Genomic DNA, 16,562 nt, shown 5'->3' on the forward strand with positions numbered 1-16,562 from the left:
ACCCCATCTGAAAAGTTGTTGTGCCAGGGACCCCATAAGAGAATAATTGTGTTGTTGTTTCGGCCTGGCGAGAGTATGTTTTACCCCCTGTCCATCCGTCCGTGTGTCCTGCCCGTGTGCGAGCAGCTAATCTCCGGCACCGTTGGCCCGGTCGCTGCGAAACTGCACACACACTCTCTGGATGCCAATTCAGAACCTCTGCCCCAAATTCTTCACATGGGCCTGTTATAGCGCCACCAGGAGGCCAATTTGTGCAAAACCCATTTTTTGATATTACTCCTACAGATTTTATCCAACTGTCATGCAAATCGGTACACAGTATCTCTATACTCATGTGATCAACCCGGATCAGTCCAATTTTCCAGATTTCATTCTCATTGCCTAAGGTTGGCTTCCAAAGTTTGCAGGATGCCACCCTTTTCACATTGGCCTGTTATAGCGCCACCAGCAGGTCTAATTTAGCAAAACACATTTTTGGAACAATTCATGAATGCAGAGTCCGATTGCTGTGAAAGGCCTAAGAAGAAATGGCACCCTTTTCACATTGGCCTATTATAGCGCCACAATAACGTACCAGACCTGGCAGAGACCTGTGCTCCGAGGAGCACTTTTTCTAGTTAAAATTCTTTTCACAATGTTTCAAAAATAGGGGATCAAAATAGGGTTAAAGTGGTATAGTTTTAGTAGGTTAGTATTAGGGTTAGAGTTAGTTTACTGATTTTTTATTTTGCAGGGGACCCCCTGAAACCTTCAAGGACCCCTGGGCGTCCCGGACCATACTTTGAGAACTGCTCTAGATCAGCAGTTCCGAAAACGTTTTATATCAAGACCCAGTAAGAGAAATTAGACATTTGCCCGGGACCCAACTAGTGAAAATAGAAGATCTACAAGCTCACAGCATGGCACGAAGGAGCAACACGTTGTGTACTTCTTAAACTTTTTTTAAATGTATTTTTATGGAAATTATTAGATTTTTAAATTTTGTTCATGAAATACTTTAGAAAAATGTTGCCAGTGTTCTTGATGAAAAGTTGTGATTTTTCTTGTTTAAACTTTTTAAAATCTTTTGCATTTTTTAAATGTATTTAGGAAACGGGGGAAAAAAACTCGCGACCCATAAATTTGGTCCACGACCCAAAAAGATGGGTCCCGACCCACTGTTTGGGAAACAGTGCCCTAGATCGTCTCAGCATCTATCTCTATGAAGTGATATCATACGCCACCTACTGTGTACATTGTGTACCGATACAGATAACGGCAATTCTCGCGAGTTTGCCGAGATCTGGGGTCAGGAGTGGGCTTCTTGCATAGTCCTTCCATGCGCTGCAGCAGCTCTTATGTATGTGTACTGTGCAGCAACCTTCTAAAGGCTGAATATCGGTCTCATGATGGGGCTTCTTTCAGTGACTGTCGTTCCCTTTAGGAACAGAGTGCTGGCGCTGGGAAGAGAATTCTCCACTAAAGCAGCAACTTCTGGCCAGGGTCGCCACAGTGGAGCACTATCATCATCGGTAGGATTATATCATTGCTTTGTTCTTTCTGTTACACAATTGGCATTATTATCTTCCAAAAAGTTATGAATGCAACATTTCACATTGGCACAACTCATTTCAAATAGATATATTTTAAGTAATGTTGCATTAAGAGTAAGACCCACGTTAATTAGCAATGTTCCCCACTTGCATGCATGCAGCAAGTGGGGAAAGTACATGTACTGTACTGTACACAATGTTCTACCTCCGTTACATAAAGGAGAGGCAAAAGACACTTATGCATTATTTGGTATTTGTCACACGCGTGTTAGTTGAGCATAGTTATAGTCAGGGAAATGATATAATGACAGAGGCCAGTTTGGGTCATTTTCTGTAATTTTACGAGATTTTATCTGAGGGGGTGTGTCTGTGTTCCAGCGCTCCAGCATGGAAACAACGGGGGGAGGGGGGGAGCTTCGATCATGATAGGGTTCTTTCATTTCATTTGAGAGTGGTTTAGTACAGTAGTTCTCAAACGTTTCCCCCCAAATTGATATGCATTTGGCCGCGGACCCCCATCTGAAAAGGGTTTGTGCCAGGGACCCCTCAGAAGAGATTTGTGTAAAAAAAAAAATCTAAATTATTAAACATTTTCTATATTTTTCAAATATTTTCAAAGTTAGTTTTAATTATATGGTGTATATATTACATTTAAACTGGGGGATTTTTGTGTAGATAAGAAGACTAACTTTGGACCAAGACTGACAGATGTTTTTTTAAAATCCATACTGTTGTGTATCTCTGTCAGCCTTCTTCACAATTTCCATTGGATGTCCAAGTTTAGTGGTCCCATATTTCTCCATTCATGTATAAATTCAAAATATAAAGTGTTTACCCAAAAGTCATGGATATTAGCCGTCACATCGGGCCCCTTGTGTTCCGTAATACTCCATATTGTTCAATAAAGATGTATTTTAATCACGTCTGTGCCTGAATGCCGCTGTATTTTCTCTTTCCCATTGAGTGTAATACTGGCTTTCACCTGCTGCAACAGTGCCACTACTATCATTGAGGAATACTGTGAACTTCTGGCACAGACTGGATGCAAACTCATTTTTATTGAACAACAATACGGAATATTACGGAACACAAGGGGCCCGATGCGACGGGTAATATCCGTGACTTTTGGGTAAACACTTTATATTTAGAATTTGTACGTGTATGGAGAAGTAGGACCATTAAACATGAACATCCAATGTATATTGGAGGAGGCGTCCAAGACTGACAGATAGACACGTTTGTCTATCATAATAATATTACTACTGCTAATGATAATAATCTCTGTCAGTCTTGGTCTAAGGCAAACTCTGCTTACCTGCAGGTCAAATGACAAAGCATATATAAACAAGTCCTAATACTATATCTGACTAGCTTTATATGTAATCTATCTTCTAATGACAATGAAGCCATTTAAATGTATTCTTGACAAGTTAAAATGTATGTTAAATTTATTGTCATTGGTTATTTGTATCCATGAGCTGGATTTTTGTACAATCTCTCAAATGTATTCCTATTTTTAGGCTGCCACACAGTGCACAGCTGTGTTGACTTTTTTTCTCTCCTTTTTTTGTTATTTTCTCTCTGTCTCTCTCTCTCTTTCTCTTTCTTTTTTTTTGCTAAATAACTTTGGCAAATGTAATGTAAAATGTTCAAAAGTCACTTATATATACAAAGTAAGAATAGCAAAAATATTCCTACTTCAGTTTGCACACATTTTGTAAGCATGTTTTAGTTTTGCTGAAAAATCTCAATAATGGTTATAATCGGGGGGGGGGGGCTGGCCTAGCGGTTAAGGAACATACCACTAAGGTCCCGAACCCAATGAAATAAACCCAATGACCTTTGCTGCGTGTCACTCCCTGTCTCTCTCCCTGTTTTCTGTCTCTCTCTCTACTGTGTACTATCAATAAAGGCAGAAAAGCGCAAAAAAATATCTTAAAAATAAATAAATAATAATGGTTCTAATCATACATCATGGAAAATATCAAGGTGTGCCAAAACCGTTAAGCATGATCTTATTTGTCTTTTAATATTTTATTTAAGTGTTTATTCTCTGTAAGCATTAATACCTCCATCAACAGAGTTGAGACAGATTGAGATTTAGTTTGTTTATCTTTCTGTCTTAGCAAAATAACTTGAGGACGGATGGCCGGATGTTTATGAAACTTGGTGGGAATGCCTTGAAGAGATGATTCACTTTTGGGTTGAAAGGTCAAAGGTCAAGATCATAATCAAGGGCTAAATGACTCGCACATCTCAGGTGGAAATGGCATATAGCACAGTGTTGATGGAGGTATGCACATACTGAGTGCAATCTTTGTAGTTGTATTAGCAGCACATGAAGGGGCTATCAGAATCTGAATGATTTTATTGCCAGATATGTTTGCACATTCGAGGAATTTGTCTTAGCAAGATTGGTGCATTGTACTGAATAATAACAGTATTAAGAAATATTTACACTATTCATTTCCACACACTTAAAGGTAAAGATAAGGACAAAGATAGACACTATATGCAGAGGTTGATATCGGCAACATGGGTGGATATGGGTTTACTTCATATGAAAGCTACACCTGAAAATTGTGTTTTTGGTCCTTGCCAAATCTGTTTGGTTTAGTTATTGTAGGCAGACAGTTTGCTTCAGTAGAACCAAACAAAGGAGGTGGTTCTGGTAGCTGGTAGACATACAGCATCTGATACAGTGCAGACAGAGATGTCCTCTTTGGTGGAGCCCAGGCTAACCTGATTTGGTTACCGTGGCAAAGTAACCAGATTGCCACGTCATCTGCCTCACACTTTTGTAGTCTGTAGATTAAATTGCATGTTGCAAGAATACCGTGGAAGAGAGAATTGTAAAATGAAGTAGGCCTACGATAGAAGAGGTTTTGTTTTTGTTGTTTGTGCTGTTTCTGATTGTTTTGTTTTTGTTCCATTTACATCGACCACCGTTCTCTTCCCTCCTGGTAGGATATGGAGATGGTTGCAAAGTTTTCTGTTCTGTACAGTATGTTCAGTACAGGGGGGGCAACGAGAGCTTGTGAGTCCTGTGAAGGATGTGTGATTGTGTGTGCAAGTGTGCTACATGTCTGCATGTCAGGCAATAGTTATGCTAGCCAATTAACTACAGTATATAGCCTTTATGTAATTCCCCAAAATAGTAGAATATGTAGCCTATGGATAACAGTAGCTAACAAGAGGGCTAAAATATTATTTTCTGAATTGCTAAACCTTTCATAACACAACAGGTAGTCTTAGTCTCTGAATTCTGAAAACAATAATGATTTTCCTATTTGTCCCATCTGTTTAAGAAAGTAGGTAGCTGATATATTGCACTTTTACCTTAGTGCTAGGTACAGTATGCTCTTAGTTGCTTGTTTTAGAAGAGAATGCACTTAAGACTTCTGGTGATTAGTAGTTTTCTTGCCTACCTGTTGAATACACTTATTGTAAGTCGCTTTGGATAAAAGCGTCTGCTAAATGACTGTAATGTAATGTAATGTAATAATGACCTTAGGGAATTTGGCTTGTGGTGCTACATGATCATATATCATTATAAGCCCAACATTTCACATTCGGCCATATTGCTTTTGTTACAATAGTGGTATGATCCAATACTTTATTGTTATATAATTACAGAGCTGTTCTCTAAAGCTCAGCAAGGTATGCTAATTCATTTACCATCCCTCTACTGTATTTCAGAACTCTGCCTTAATCCAGAGGAGGCTGACAGGATTAAATAAATGTAATTTCGCACTTGCTCGATTACTCAGCTCTAGCAAACCACCAAAAGGTAATGCACATCATATGCACATCATATTATACATTTAACATTCATGCCATATGGTTTTAATTGTCCTTTCTTGTGCCAATGAATGTTTTTAGGATTTGAGAGGTTTTTTCCAAAGAGTGAAGAGAGACCCAGCATCAACAAATCAATTGAAGATAAAGGTGAGAGTCTTTATCAACAGAAATACGTTCTACAGACAGTATTGCCCTCTATTAGCTAAATAGTATTTTTTTCCTGTATTGTTATTGTATAGATGAAAACACGAAAGAGCCAGAACATCAGAAAGGTAGTGGTGCAAATAAAGAAGAAGAAGACAGACGAGGAAGAGGAGGAAATGAGGAAGAGTCAGACTGGTGGACACGATTTAAGGTGCAGACCGGACAGCTTGTTGTTGACATTTTTTTGTTTGCATGCAAAGTCAGTGAGATGTATCATGAGAAATTGTTGTGTTCACAGCTAGGATAATGTACAGTGAGGCGAACATATTGGGAAAATAAACTGGTTGGTCCTCAAAATAAAGCCTGACCAGAATTTGGTCCGCAAAATAAACCCTGACGGGCATTCATCCTCAAAATAAGCCCTGACTGGTCTTTGGTTTGAATGTACACCCTGACAGCTGTTGATCCTGCTTCACGCTGAAGAGGGAATACTTGACACAAAAGCTTCCAGTTACATAACAGTGTAAACAGAGGCAGAACATCAGCCTGTGTTTGAGAACAGCGTTTGCTATCAGAAAATAACAGAATGCGGAATGCCTTGATTAACCAATTAACAAAGCTGTGTAATTAAGGCTATAAACTACACATTTAGAGTTGCAATCTTGTCAAGTATATTTTTATTTTGCTGGAATCTATAGAGCACTATCTGAACCATGATGAAAATATGAAACATTAACCAGCTATGGTCCAAATTTGTCCCTAATTTATTTCCCCTATTCCAAGCAATGTGACAACTTGGATGTATTAATGCCTGTTGGGTGCCTTGGCCCATTTGATACAAAGATTTGACCTTCTAATTTGTGATATCTAATCAAAATATTCCAATCCACGGCTATTTGTTGATATGAACTCTGATGTAGTGTTTGAAAAGCAACTTTCCAATATTATTTTCTGCATGATACATTGATTTGCCTACCATTTTGTCAATATTCAATTTGATCTTTCCATTTCCTCTGATGTTAATGGTGAGGACACACACAGTGATTGGTTGACTTTTCATGCAATCCAAATGACGGGAAAGATATTTACAAAACCATTTATATAAGAGGAAATCTGGTCTGGTCAATCTCCCCCCACTTATAGCTGTCCAAAGGTCGGGTAAGGCCAGTGAAATTACCGGTTTTAGCCATTTAAAAAAATGACAGATACCGGAAACTATAATTCCCTCTGGACGGTAAAATAAATAAATAAAATGAGCGTGTGCTCTCTCTCACTCGCTCACACACGTACGCACACTCACACGCACGCACGCACGCACGCAAACAAACAAACAAACACGTACACGACAGACACACTTTCACACGGGAGGGCGATACACAGCATTACAAAGATGGAAAGCTTTGCATGTATGAGATGTTACGCATGGTAATGAAATTAAAATGTAAAATGCCAAGTTGTCCTACCACAAATTAACAATAACATTGCAAGGAGAATTTACTCTCAGAATATTTTTTTAAAATAAACTAATGATGCAACCATAAAGCATTACAATACGCACACATGACAAAATGTGTGATTTGCATGGCTATATTTCATTTTTATAATCCTTCATGCACAAATAGTTTTCAATAAAAAATATAATCCTGTGACATTTGTTGTACATTGTTAAATAGACCTGCTTGTCTTTTGTGCATTAAAGTGGATGTGGCCGTTTTCAATGTCCAGTCAATCACTCCTGACATTTTGGCCGGCAGTTTCAAATCCTTTGTAATCCTCTATAACTGTCATCTATCTCCTTTTCAGAATGATTTTCCATGGGATGAAAAATACATGCGTAATATTGCCTGTGGTGCAGCAGGCATGGCTGCAGCCTTTCTGTACTTCTACTTGCGGGAAACAGGAAAAGAGATCGCTTGGAACGACTATGTCCATAACTACATGGGCAGAGGACTGGTGAGAGAAACAAAACACTTTAGTGTTTCCTTTACCTGTAATTCCTTACTTTGGGTTTGAAACGGTCATGACCTGTACACTATGTTGTGCTCTGTGCACAGGTGGATCACCTGGAGGTGGTCAACAAACAGTATGTCAAAGTGATTCCTAGCCAAGATGCGAATTCATCACAAGTGGTAAGGAGTAAAGCAAGAAATTATTATTTTGTTATGATTGCATCACAAATATACCCACACATCATGACATTTGTGTCCGGGTAGCTCAGTCGGGTAGCTTGCCTTTCGACCACAAGGTCATGGGTTCGATCCCGGGCACCACCAACTCAGCATAGTAGCACGAATTGTGTGTGGCAAGTCATGCGGTAAGTACTGGGAACTGATGGTAGGTGTTGTGCTTCACCTCAGCAATTCACCCCCCAGGTGTCTAGCGCATTGCGAAACGGTAATACACTCCCTCACTCAGCCTCGCCGACCTACCACTACTACCATACCCACATATCAAACTATGCGTCCCTTGTCATTGACTATATTCAAATGACCATTTTGCTGGACTTTCATAGTCTTGGAGTATGAAGTATGATGTAATAGCAAAATGTCTGCCTAGTAAATATGATAAGTCACAAAGCTTGTCTTTAAATGAATAAAACAAATAAGGTGTAATGTGTCTATATTTCAGAATTACTTGTGGTTCAACATTGGTAGTGTGGACACCTTTGAGCATAAACTGGAAATGGCTCAACAGGAGTTGGGTTTGGACTCCACACAGAGAATACCCGTCTTCTACAGCAGCGAGATGGATGGGTGAGTGAGGGAGGGTGATTCAATCTAAGCTAGAACAGTCATTTTGAAGTGAGTTACAGTAGCTGTCATGCTCAGGAGAAATGTAGTGTCAGTCTATTGAAACTTCTCTGTTTCTTTACAGGACATTTCTATTCACTGTTCTCCCTACCCTGCTACTGGTTGGCTTTCTGCTTTTTGCCATGAAACAAGGACCAATGGCAGGCGGCGCTGGTGGAGGAGGCAAGAGTCGGGTAAATCCCTTCAGCATGAGTGAATCCAAAGCCAGGATAATTAAAGACAATGGCAGTGTGCGCTTCAAGGATGTTGCAGGCTGTGAGGAAGCCAAACTTGAGATCCTAGAATTTATTAACTTCCTGAAAAACCCTCACCAGTACCAAGACTTGGGAGCCAAGATTCCTAAGGTATGTGTATTTACATGTATTGTACTGTATGTCACAAAAGCTTTTCTTTAATACACTGCTTAGCTGACATCCTGGAACTTAACAACACTCGGTTAACTGAGAAAAGGGCATCTGCACACACTTAGATCTGTGCTAAAGTTGATTAATGCTGACCAAAGCTGGCATTAAACGACCTTTGTACGGACATGCGGATGCTCTTTTTTCTCAGGACCTTGAAAGTAACACATGTCCATGATGTCTTCAGGGTGCAGTGCTGTCAGGCCCACCAGGGACCGGGAAGACATTACTGGCTAAGGCAACAGCAGGAGAAGCTGACGTACCCTTCATCACTGTCAGTGGCTCAGAGTTTCAGGAGATGTATGTTGGCGTGGGTGCAGCCAGGGTCAGTATTTGGAGTTCTGAGCTCTGTGAATGAAACATATTCAATAATTTGTCCCTCCAAATTATTGAAAAAGTTCATTCATAGAGCATGGACCTTGATTTTACGTTGTGAGCATGTGCACTGTAACTGAGTTAATTATGACATGGGTATTTGTTTCTCAGTCGTCATGAAAAGGACAAGTCTTGAGATGAGTTTTGGTAACTCATCAGTGCAATACTGGTTCTGATTGGTTCAATTGTGATGCCAGATCTCAAAATTGACTCCAAAAAGCTTGGACAAAGCATCTGTACTGTACTGTAAGTCTCCTGCAATGCAAAAAAAGTATTTCCAATTGGTTCATTTGATTTATTTTCCCTGTGCTCTATTTAAGATAAGGGATACATTTGCCATGGCTAGAAAGAATGCTCCCTGCATCCTGTTCATTGATGAGATTGATGCTGTGGGACGGAAGAGAGGCAAGGGCAACGTTGGGGACCAGAGTGAGCAGGACAACACACTCAACCAGCTGCTAGTAGAAATGGATGGTACGGTTATGATATGAATCACCTGTTGACATATTCAATAATATACTGCTGTATGTCCCTTCCTAACATTAGGGCTGGGCGATATATCAATATTATATTGATATTGTGATATGAGACTAGATATCGTCTGGGATTTTGGATATTGTAATATTGTGATGTGGCATAAGTCAGTGTTGTCTTTTCGTGGTTTCAATCGCTTAAGCCTTGTGTTAAAAAATGGTCAAAAATAGTGAAAACGTATATATATATATTTGCACAATAACATTTTATCTTCAAAATATCGATATTGAGGTATTTGGTGAAAAATATTGAGGTATTTGATTTTGCCTAACATTATACCCAAGATCACAGTTGGTGACACTCCTTTCTTTGCAGGGTTCAGAACCAACACTAATGTGGTCGTTTTGGCTGGCACCAACCGACCAGACATTCTTGACCCTGCACTGATGAGGCCTGGGCGCTTTGACCGACATATCTACATAGGTACACAACTGTCCTGTTCTGCAGTATTCCTCTATTGTTAACTCTGCCAGGAGATTATGTATATTAGGCCCTGTGTGTATGTGTGTGTGTGTGTGTGTGTGTGTGTGTGTGTGTGTGTGTGTGTGTGTGTGTGTGTGTGTGTGTGTGTGTGTGTGTGTGTGTGTGTGTGTGTGTGTGTGTGTGTGTGTGTGTGTGTGTGTGACTGTGTGTGTGTGTGTGTGTGTGTGTGTGTGTGTGCGTGCGTGCGTGCGTGCGTGCGTGCGTGCGTGCGTGCGTGCGTGCGTGCGTGCGTGCGTGCGTGCGTGCGTGTCTGTCTGTCTGTCTGTCTGTCTGTCTGTAATGCACAGACCCATATTCAAGCCAAGAAGTTTTTATTTTATTAATTGATTTAATTCAAATATGGGACTAATTGTTCTTTGTAGCCTGTTTTGTCGATTCAATCAAAAGACCAATCTGCACTCTGTGAGGCCTATTTATCATTTTCACTTATTTGTCTATTTACTCTATTAGATTCAGCACTGTTCCAACTCTTCATATTTGTACTTAGGGGTGCATGTGTGTTTGAAGTGCATCCTTTTGATCTTTGTGAGTGACATAGATGATCTGTCCATGCCTGCTCAGTCTCCTCCTGCTATGATGCCCAGTGGAAGGGAGGACCCTGCTGTCCTTTATTATTGCTACAGAATGGAGAGGGATTACACTCTATGAACAGAAGTTTTTTTTTTTTTCCTGCCTATTTCCTCATGTCTTAGTTTTATTTATGATTTATAAAGTTGATGTTAATGAACCCTGGAATCCCTATCATGAATTGGCAAACATTCTGCATAAATAGCTGATCTACAAGCTCACAACACGGCGTGTGCTATTTTCGGCAACAGTAGAGGTTGGTGTACAGTACAGACCCCTGGGGGGACCCCGGTCAAAAAAGTGTATAGGGTTTAAGTGATTATGGTTTTGTTTGGGATATATAATATTCATGATGTGTCTTTCTCTTCCACCAGGACCACCTGACATAAAAGGCAGGGCATCAATCTTTAAGGTGCACTTAAGACCTCTCAAGCTGGACTCCAGTATAAAGGAAGAGGTTCTGGCTAAAAAGTTAGCTGCACTAACTCCAGGTTTTACTGGTGAGCTCATTAGAATAATTGCATGTGCATAGTAACATGTACATATGGCACAGTTCCTGGATCTGTTTAGTGCTCAATCTGTAGTGCTCATAAAATTGTTTTTGCCTTGCTGCTAAACGGAATATATTATTATTTAACAGTTATTATCTCTCCTTTTTGTATCCCAGGAGCTGATATCGCTAACGTGTGTAATGAGGCAGCTCTTATAGCAGCACGTCACCTCAACCAGTCTATCAGCACTAAGCACTTTGAACAGGCTATCGAGAGGGTTATCGGTGGTAAGTTAATGACTTTGTTTACATGCAGAAATTTTGATGTCAATGTTATTATGACAGTACTCCATTGGAATGTGTTTCAATCTAATCCAGTGGTATTCAAACATCTTAATTTCAAGGACCTGCATAACTCTGAGTGTATACAAATGGAAGCAAATTTGGTTCCATTTGTATACTTTCAGAGTTACCGACCTAAAATAAATGTTAAATATCTCTATATTCTGATAGTACTCATTGCTATAGAGTGTTTGTTCAGTAACAGGAGTCTCCATGTCTCTCCAGCTCTTTATTAAACAGAAAATGCATTTTCAAGTCGGGGTAACAATTTTATCCAATCATGATAGAGAACTCAGACAGAATATAGATTAAACAAGTGAAATTGGAAGTGATGACACAAATAAATGAGCAGACAGAATTGGAACTGGAACACTATAAAAATGAAGCTGATAAATGGGTACTCTCTCCTGATTGGCTGACATTTGCGAACTACCTGAAAATGCATTTTCTGTTTATTAAAGATCTGGAGAGACAGGGTGACTCCAGTTACTGAACAGTACAATGATTAGTAACAATGATTACTATCAGAATATAGTGCTTTAACCTTTTAACAAAAAACAAGAAATAACACTTACCCTACCTTTAATCTTAAACCCCATCACTGTCCAGTGTCCACCTTCCCTCCTACATCCAATTCCCTCTCCGATTGCGTACACACACATGCATGGTCACGTCTGTTAACACATCCTTCACACCTGCAGGTCTGGAGAAAAAGACCCAGGTACTGCAGGCTCTAGAGAAGACCACTGTGGCGTACCACGAGGCCGGCCATGCTGTGGTCGGCTGGTTCCTAGAGCATGCAGACCCCTTACTGAAGGTGCTCAGACACTCTCCTTCCTTCTGTTGTTTCTTGGCTCTGCAGTCTATGCATCTTTTTCTTTTTCTCCACCTTATCCAGATGCACTGATTGATTGATTGATTGAATACTTTATTAACATCTTGCAAAAAAGTAGAGGTACAGTTATACAATTATGCTAAAAAGGATAACACAAGCCCTCAACAAGCCTGAGGGCTTGTTTACATTGTGGTCCTATGTATTCAATTCATATATGGTCCTATGTATTCAACAAGATATATGGTGGTAACGGTTTGTGGGATCTTTTTTATACGTCCATATTGTCCCCACACGTTGGAAGGATTGGTGGGGTCACTGAGGGATGAAGGAATTATTTTGACACACAAACACACAGTTTCCAACCTCCTCCTACACGCTCTCATTTTATCTGCATCATTAGATTGACTGGTGGCATCTGATCTCTGTCCAATTGGCTCTCTCAGGTGTCGATCATTCCCAGAGGGAAGGGTCTGGGCTACGCTCAGCTACTTCCTAGAGAGCAGTACCTGTTCACCCAGGAACAGCTGTTGGACAGAATGTGCATGCTGCTAGGAGGTCGTGTGGCAGAGCAGGTCTTCTTTGGTCGGGTTACCACTGGAGCACAGGATGACCTCAGGAAGGTCACGCAGTCTGCCTATGCACAGGTAAATCACTTCACAGATCAACAGCAGGCTTAGCAATCAATCTATTATTATGTGTTTTTCCCTGTTTTGAATGTACCGTTTTTTTTTTTCTTTCACAACCTCAGACTAAATGTTACCTCCATTTTCAGGTGGTGCAGTTTGGAATGAGTGAGGCTGTAGGCCAGATGTCCTTTGACCTCCCTCAGCAGGGTGACTTAGTGACAGAGAAGCCGTACAGTGAACCCACTGCCCAGCTCATAGACCAGGAGGTCCGCTTGCTCATAGATGCTGCCACCCATCGAACACATCAACTTATCACAAGCAAGAAGGAAATGGTAGAGAAGGTGAGAGATCATGACAGATATCAGAAGGTAGGGAGAAAGAAATAATTGTTAAAGTCACAATATGTCAGTTTTATGTACATTGTATCCCACTCCCGGCGAAGAGAGGTAAATGCAAACGATGTCCGACCTACAATAAAGATGCGGCGCATCTAGTGTCCATTACGGTGTGCCGTCTGCTTCAAATAACTAACATTATCAACCAGTAGGTTCCAATCTGACACTACAGTCGAAATCTCTCAATGGAAGACTTGGGAGACCACCTCCAACCATTGCAGATGTACTTGTTATATTGTATTAATATTTTACACTAGAGGTTTGAGTGCTCCGGTGTATCTGGCTTGGCCGGCGCTCCAACAAACACAAGTGGCCATGTTTGTCTCTGCGCTAATGACTGCTCCAGGTTTGTCTGGCACCTGTTCAGCAGGGAGCAGGACTGAGAGGTATAGCGTGTTCCTCCGAATGTTACATCCTCCTGGTGAAACTCCCCACTGTCAGGTGAAAAGAAGCGGCTGGCAACTTTATGTATCTTGGAGACCAGGATCAAGACTAACCAGTAGGGGTCAGCAGTGACAGGGAATACACATGAGGAGGAAAAACTGGGAATTGGATAAAGACTAAAATAAGGGGAGGGATAAATTGGCATAACGACTAAATTGGGGAGAGAAACAGGTAGGAAATGAAGAAAAGCTGTATGCATTAAAAGTACATACAGATATTTAAAAATAACATTTTATTCACTAGAATACGTTTTTATTTATCATTTCACCTCTGCTGTTGCAGGTTGGAAAGCGTCTACTAGAGAAAGAGGTTCTAGACAAGGGTGACTTGCTGGTGCTGCTCGGGCCTCGTCCCTTCGAAGAGAAGTCCACATATGAGGAATTTATTGAAATAGGAGACGAAGACATTGCCTTACCCGAGGGGCTGAAAGACTGGAACAAGGGCATAGGGGAGAGGGAACACCCAGAGAAGCAACAAGGGAAGGGGGCCCTTTACCTGTAGATGCACTGCAACCTAAAGCCAAATATGTCACTGGACCTTCATGTTAAAGACCTCAAAGGCCATTTGGCTCAGACTGACTGAAAGTTGTCAGGGGCTCGTGTTAGGTTTATGAAAGAAGCCCGCATTCATCTCACCAAGAGAAGCAGGACATTAGGATGGTGTTAATGTGCACGTCTGAAATGACCTAAATTATACAATGTGCAATTTTTCATCGTAGCAATGATATTCCAATGGGAATGCCAAAAATGGACACTCTAAGTTTGGCTAGAGGGCAATTTGAAGTAATTAATGCCACGTTCCTGTTCCTGTGAAGGCAGCTGTCTACAGCATAACATTCACTGGAGGTGCCTTGATCCACTCTATTCCTCCATTCAAATGGCACACCTAGAACACAATGACACTGGCATTGGATGTACTGTACAATAGTGGTTTTGAGGGGTAAATGTAATGAACTTTTGTTATTTCAAGTGAAACGTTAAAAACGTATCGGGGCATGAAATGTCTACTACATACCGGTTTGTCATAGTAATGTTGAAATGGCATCATCATTTGTATTGGCGTTACAATTTATTCTGAGGCTTGTTCTATCCTTCTCATATTAATATAACAAATAATAACACAGTAAAATAACATGTTTTCCATGTAAAACAGTTAAGTTCAGGTGGTTGGATGAAATATGGCCAACATCTCACCAGCTTTTCTAAAGATAGCCTATGTCTTGAACACACTCGGACCGCTTGTATTCACTTTTTTGTTTTAAGCTTCAACTGTGTTTATAAGCACGGGGGGGTTCTCACTCACTTGGTCGGCACACAATCTATGTCAATGATTCTTCTCGATATGTTAGACCTGTAAGAGATTTCAATCTTAACTTGTGATTGTCCTCTTTTTCTTTTCTTTTTTAAATCTCATAGCAGCTCCTGGATGATTGTTCCTGAGTTACCTATGATGTGTGTTGAATTTAGCTTGACACATGTAGGCTGACTTCCTTCCCTCTCACAGTCAGATGTAGTGTATATATACATTATAATTGGCATAATACTGTCTCAAATGTGCATTCAATTATGGAAACCCAGTAGAAGGGCACAAAGGCATGAAGGGTTACATGATTTTTCATTGGAGGTGAGGTACTGAATAAGATTCAAAGGTCATAAGATGGCGGCATTACATATTATACCTCAGAAGTATAGTTATTCCTAAAAAACAGGATTTTACTGTAACTCATTATTCTCTGTTGAAGAAACAATAGACCCTGTCGGTGCAATTCCATTGCTAGGGAATAACTTGGGCTTGGTAGCTACTGATAGGAAATAAACTTGGACCCATTAGAATGTGTGTGAAAAGGTCTACACACTTAGCCTGGCTCCACCCCCTGAATCCTTTGCTTCGCATTCAGGGTCTGGTGATGTTGCCGAAGGCGGGTGTTTCTCGGTTGAAAATCTGTACGACGAATCGGGATCGGGATAATCCAGTATGAACCAATCGCGTTGGTTCATAGTGGAGTCCCACTTTGGCCTCGCCCCCATCTCAGAAATCAGCTGCATTGAGAGGGCTTTCAGACTGAATAATGGAGTGAAACGAAATGAAAATTCAGGCTGAGTGTCAGGCTACTACACACTACCTCAAAGTGTAAATATTTTATTATATCTGCCTCTGATCATGTTCTTATTAACACAAACTAGTTGTTTTATACCAGAAAGGCTGTTATAAGACTGTTAATAAACATACGTACTGTAGGCCTATACACCTGTTGCTGATAGACTGTACATACAATATCATTCATTCATATATTCACTGCATTTATATTCATTGTTGTTCACACAATCACTCTGAATGAGTGATTGTGTTTTTATTCTTAACCTTGGTTTGTTTCTTATACCTATTCAGCAGCTTTTTAACAATAAAACAAACGTTCTGTGTCCCAATGATCAGTGTTTTTATAATTGTGATAGCCTACACCTATTTAACAACATGAACCCTAGTGTCCCTATTCTGGGCATGTAATAATGCTTGCCGAACATTCAGCAATAAAATAGACCTACAAGCTCATCGCATTGCGATGTGAGCTTGTAGAACTGAACTTTTTGGCAGGGGGGGGTCAACTATAGACCCTTGGGAGATCTGAAGTATAATTATGATGCCACTGTATAGAAACCATACAGACTGCAGCAACCATCTTCATACACTGCACACTGTTTTTTTTTATGACCTGTATAAGCCTGCAGAATTTGCAGCCTGAATTATGTGTGTCAAATATTCACGGGTGTCAGTACATACAGTAC

The 16,562-nt window shown here is 40.4% G+C and overlaps 1 protein-coding gene across 1 annotated transcript; it reads left to right on the top strand.

The window, feature by feature from the left end:
* Window positions 1–1,388: 1,388 nt before the first annotated feature.
* On the top strand, window positions 1,389–16,058 carry LOC311043732 (mitochondrial inner membrane m-AAA protease component AFG3L1-like; the record flags this gene model as incomplete). Its single annotated transcript, XM_084055087.1, has 17 exons — window positions 1,389–1,511; window positions 5,232–5,322; window positions 5,415–5,480; window positions 5,573–5,688; window positions 7,281–7,430; window positions 7,532–7,606; window positions 8,106–8,230; window positions 8,352–8,631; window positions 8,876–9,013; window positions 9,384–9,537; window positions 9,913–10,020; window positions 11,022–11,147; window positions 11,315–11,425; window positions 12,181–12,296; window positions 12,758–12,958; window positions 13,087–13,281; window positions 14,062–16,058. The coding sequence occupies 17 exons, from the start codon at window positions 1,389–1,391 to the stop codon at window positions 14,278–14,280; spliced, it is 2,394 nt and encodes a 797-aa protein (XP_083911213.1). The 3' UTR covers window positions 14,281–16,058.
* Window positions 16,059–16,562: the final 504 nt, after the last annotated feature.

This window comes from Gymnoscopelus microlampas (genome assembly GCF_963454915.1).
Source record: "Gymnoscopelus microlampas genome assembly, chromosome: 1".
Lineage (NCBI taxonomy): Eukaryota > Metazoa > Chordata > Actinopteri > Myctophiformes > Myctophidae > Gymnoscopelus > Gymnoscopelus microlampas.